At 47.4% G+C, this 5,019-nt stretch overlaps 1 protein-coding gene across 1 annotated transcript; it reads right to left on the reverse strand.

Moving 5' to 3' along the window:
• Positions 1-1,365: 1,365 nt before the first annotated feature.
• ZXDB (zinc finger X-linked duplicated B) lies at positions 1,366-4,429 on the reverse strand. The gene has a single exon (XM_045996053.1). It carries the CDS (start codon positions 4,427-4,429, stop codon positions 2,009-2,011), a length of 2,421 nt encoding a protein of 806 aa, XP_045852009.1. The 3' UTR covers positions 1,366-2,008.
• Positions 4,430-5,019: the final 590 nt, after the last annotated feature.

The raw sequence follows: 5,019 nt of genomic DNA on the forward strand, positions 1-5,019 counted from the left end.
TGTTCTGAAAAACAAGTAAGATACCAGTTGCGAAGATGTTCCACAAAATTCAAAAGTTGCTCTCATATAAGACAGACAGTTTACATAATAATCAGATTCATTCTATCCTTCCAACTCTGAGAAAATGCAAACAATGAGCTCTCCAAACCACAGAAAGGAGGAAAACTGCTCCATTATCAGAGCTTCATGCAACAGAAGGCTCCATAATCACAGCTAAGTCTGACTTTGGAAGCAGAGCAAAGAGGGTGAAAAACTGATCTAAGGGAAATGGTTGCTGATATACCTGTGAGCAATGTCTCCACTCCTGGCATTTCCCCACAGAAATTCGTGAAAGGTGAGGAATTATTCAGTGGAGAAAATACAGATTCCCTATCCTGCCTCACTCTAACCCTCACGAAATTTATTGTTTAAACATGTATAGGATTAAATATCTCAATTTCTTCCTTACAGCAGGAAGGCCTGAGAGGGTAATTTATATATCTATATCTATCTATCTATCTATCTGTATATATATATAATTTACATATATGTATATATAAATTATATTCATCAAAATATGCCAAAAAACACAATTCTTTTCCTTACATATTAAAAACTGGAAAAGAAGAAAAGCCTAAAGTGTGTTAGCTATGTGTGTGCATTGCTATGATCATCTAACAGCTAGGAAACTCAGGCTTAGTGAGACTCATTTATTCAAGGCCACTTATCCCACGCAAACTTGATCCTGGACTTGTTTCATGTCAAAATTCTGGCTGAAAACTTCAACAAAAACAAATCCTACCCTCATTTAAAAAGGCCAGGATGATAAATGGCAAGTATAGCCAATATATTTTTGTTATCTTTTTTCATTGCTAATTCTATCACTATTTAATACAATATTCCGGCATTGAATAATGCTTCAATTAAACTTTTACAAATGCCTTAAACAGAATTTCCTGCTCCACTAATAGTAATTCTACAAGAACCACCCATGATATCAGAAACACAGGTAATCACCAATAAATGCATACAATCAGCAGCAGCTGCAAATATCACAAAAAGAGAGAGAACCAAACAATAGGTACCACCTGATAAAAAGAATACAACAAAACCTAAGGAACATTTTCTTCTTCCCAAAATCATTTTCCAGTCTGATAAGTCTCTAGCTCCAACTACCAAATTAAGGAAACAGAGGGTAAATGAACTTAAGACCACAAGGATGTAATCACAAAAATTTAAGATTGTGGTAACTGCAACTAGTGAAACAACCTATTTCGTAAAGAAATAAAAATGCAAATAAGAAACAAAGGGGAAACACAAATGAAAAAGACACTTAAGAGATTTATTGGAACTCTATATTAAAAATAAATAACATTTAAGAGACAATTGCAAATTGGAATCTGATTGGATATTTATTTCAATTAAGGAGTTACTGTTAACTTTAAGTATGATAATGGAATTGTAATTTTTTTCAAAAAAGACTGTACTTTACAGAACTATATATAGAATAATTAGGGTTGAAATGAGGTAAAGTATAGTATTTGTTCCAAAATAATTCTTGGTGAGGATTAAAATGAAGATAAGATAAACAAAATTATTTACAAATTGATAATAGTTGAACTTGGCTGCTAAGCACATGGCTGTTCATTACACTATCATGTAAGTGGGGAAAAAAGCACATGCAACACAATCACTAAAAAAAGTCCTAATTTTTTTTCACAAGGAAATAAGCTTATCATCAAGGAATTACAGAGCTGAAAAGTCCTTACAAACAACATCTATTCAAACCACCTCATTTTATAAATAAGGAAATTAAGGCTCAGACAGGTTAAGTGACTTGCTCAGGGTCACACAATTTGACAGATCCAGGGTCAAGATCATAATTTAAATCTCCAAACTTATAGCCCAGGGTGTTGTTCTTTTTCAAACCCCTAAGAAATGACTGCAGTTAAACATTTAGTCCAGAATATCCTAAAAATTGAGTGTAATTCATAAGAATAAGCCACGTGGCAAGGAATTAATAGTTAGTTCATACCAAAAATGAGCTGCCAGTCACTGTGATAAGATCTGTTTCTTTCTGAGAACCATGGTTTCCTGCTGTATTGGAGAAGCCAAACTGGGTTTCCTCCTCTTGTCCAAAGAAGTCGGAGTCATGATGTACATTCCATTCTGCTTTGGTTGGCGGCAGTAGTTCTGAGACACTGTTTTCACAAAGGGTGCTTGAAGGAGTCAGAGCATCTGTGTCCACTGTTAGCTTACTGCTAGGGGTCAAAGCTTGGGGCTCTTGACTCGAGTTTTTCATAGCCAAAGAGCCCAGAGATGCCAATGGCCCCACACTTAGACTTGGAACATCATCCATATCTAAGGGACTCTGCTGAAAGCCAGGGGCTGTCGTTCCAAAAAACAGAGAGGTATCCAGACTTTGAGGAAGGTCACTAGTAGCCATCAAGGCCCGAGGGTCCACAGTCTGCCCCAAGGAATTATTATTATTAGCAGGGAGGCTTCCTGCCAGAGTTGAACTCACAGAAGCCACATCAATAGTCAAGATTCCAGAGTTCACCAATGCTGTGTCCAGCACTGCTGCAGAACTACTGCCAGGCACATCAGAGAAGAGAGACACTAGCTCTGCATCACTGAGATCACTCTGTCCCTGGCTGGTAAGTTCACTGCTGGGGGTAAGAGAATTTGCAGTTTCTAGCTGAGCTAAGAGATCCTGGCCAAGGTTGTGCCTTTTGGCCATGTGGGTCTTCATGCTGTGCTTGGATGTGAAGAGTTTATTACAAGTAGAGACTGGGCAACGGCTTTTCCAAGTATCCACGTCCTGCAAGTGTTTCTTGGAGTGAATGTAAAGACTACTGCGAGCAGAGAACCTGGCACAGCAGCCTTCCACAGGGCACACAAATGGCTTTGTGCCCAGGTGGGTTATGCTGTGGCCTTTCAGGTGCTCAGCCCTTGTGAAAGATTTCCCACAGCCTTCCACAGGGCACATGAACCTCCGGTCATCCTCGTGCTTCCTTTTGTGCCTTAAGAGTTTGGACATGCTGGTGAAGTTCCAGCCACAGCCGTCAAAGTCACAAAGGAAAGGTCTCTCACCCGTGTGGCTCCGCAGGTGAATTTTCAGGCGACAAGCCTTGTCGTACTGTTTGCTGCAGCCAGGAAAAGAGCAGGAAAAAAGTTCCTGTTCCCTGAAATGGGCACGGTTATGGGAAAACAGGGCACTCACTGTGATAAACGTCTTCTTGCAGCCAGAAAACGCGCACTGGTATGGCCTCTCGGGCTCGAAATGGCTGCGCTGGTGGGCGCTGAGTTTGGCCTGAGTGGGGAAGCTCTCTTCGCACACCTCGCATTTGAACGAGTTCTCCTGCTCATGGCCTTTCATGTGTGCCTTGAGGTTATAAACCGTGGTGAAGCTCTTGCCACAGCCCTCTGCAGGGCAGCCAAAGGGCCGCAGTTTGTCGTGCGACTGCAGGTGCCTCTTGAGCTTGTAGGAGGTGGTGAAAGTCCAGCCACAGCCGCCCAGGGGGCACTTGAAGGGCCGCTGGCCCTGGCTGCTGCTGTGAGTCAGCAGGTGCACCTTCAGCTGGTGCTTCTTGGCGAAGGTTTGTCCGCACTGAGCCTCGGGACACAGGTACAGCACCACGCCCGGGCCTGGGCCCAGAGGCCTGCGGGGGGGACTTTCGGCTGCGGCCCGGCCCTCTGCCTCCTCCTCAGGCGCTGGGGCGGGCGCCGGTTCAGCCGGCTCGGCCAGCAGGAGGTCGGGCGGCAGCTCTGGGCAGTCGCTGGCCTGCGCGGCGTGCGGGACCCCCGCTTGCGGAGCCATCAGACCCCCAGGCTGAGGGGCAGGCGCGACCCCAGGCTCCCAGGCTGGCGGCGGAGGCGTGGCCAGGGTGAGGACGCCGTTCTCGAAGCGCAACAGCAGGTTTTGGTTGTGGATGGTGACCGTGCCCGTGAAGGCCGCGGCGGGTCCCAGGCCTGGGGCGGGGATCGGGTTCTCAGCCGGGGATGGGGCGGGGACTGCGGACTGGCAGCCAGGGCCTAGCGCCTGGCGGCCCGCGGGATTCGCGCCACTCTCACCCTGCTGGAGCTGTGGGACCGACTCGGCCTCCTCCCTCCATACAGGCCCTGCGGCCTGGCCGGCGCCCGTGGTCTCCACGTCGCCACCCGCCGGGTCCAGCAGCACCAGGAAGAAGTCATCGCTGTCGCCGCCGCCAGAGTGATCCAACCTCGGGGCCAACGGGCTCGGGCCCGGGCCCCGTGAAGCCGTGCGGGCCTCCTCGTGCCGCCTCCCGGGCCCGCCATCTTGGGGGCCCCGGAGCAGCAGGAGGCGGCGCGCGGGGACCTGGCCAGCCAGCGGGTCAGGGCCGCCGTGGAACCGGCTGGCGCCCGCGGGGCTGCGAGCACCGCCGCTCTGTAGTGTCCCACCAGCCGGGAGCAGCCTCGGGCTTTCCATCTCCGCGTCCGTGAGGCTCCACTGGAACCAGAGCCGCGGAGGAGGCGCGACCCCGCCCCCTGCCGCGGGCCTGAACACGTTCCTGAAAGGGAAAAAAAAAAAGTGCAATGCGCAGACACTGGCCCTATCAGATATTAAAACGTGTTTAACGACACAGTGATTTAAATATTCTGGTACTGGGTCTCTGGAACAAAATAGAAAGCCCAGAGGCAGAACCTGGTATGCACAAATAAGTTCTACATTTGATATTTGTGGGAAATCAAGGACGTCTTCCCAGATAATAAGGAAATGAAAGTTCATTCGGTAAATGGTGCTGGAATACCTAGCAATCTATCTGCTAAATGCAACTTAAATCTGTACATCACTGTATAGACCAAAATGAACACCCTACCTCTTCCCAGTGCTAAGCGTGGTGTTTAAAAAAAAAAAAAAAAAATGTTTACTGGATGGCTCCCTGGCTGGCTGCCTGACTGGATTTATCAATCCAGTGAAAGAAAATTCCTGGGACAACGTGCTATGTGTCAACATTGAACTACCATAGTGCTAGCAAATTCTACTGAAAATGATGTCTTCTCTCCCCCCCACCCCAC

Source organism: Meles meles, chromosome X, assembly GCF_922984935.1.
Source record: "Meles meles chromosome X, mMelMel3.1 paternal haplotype, whole genome shotgun sequence".
Classification (NCBI taxonomy): domain Eukaryota; kingdom Metazoa; phylum Chordata; class Mammalia; order Carnivora; family Mustelidae; genus Meles; species Meles meles.

Bases quoted from the DNA above. Each gene is read 5' to 3' on its own strand.
- ZXDB (XM_045996053.1), bottom strand. From the start codon at position 4,429: ATGGAAAGCCCGAGGCTGCTCCCGGCTGGTGGGACACTACAGAGCGGC.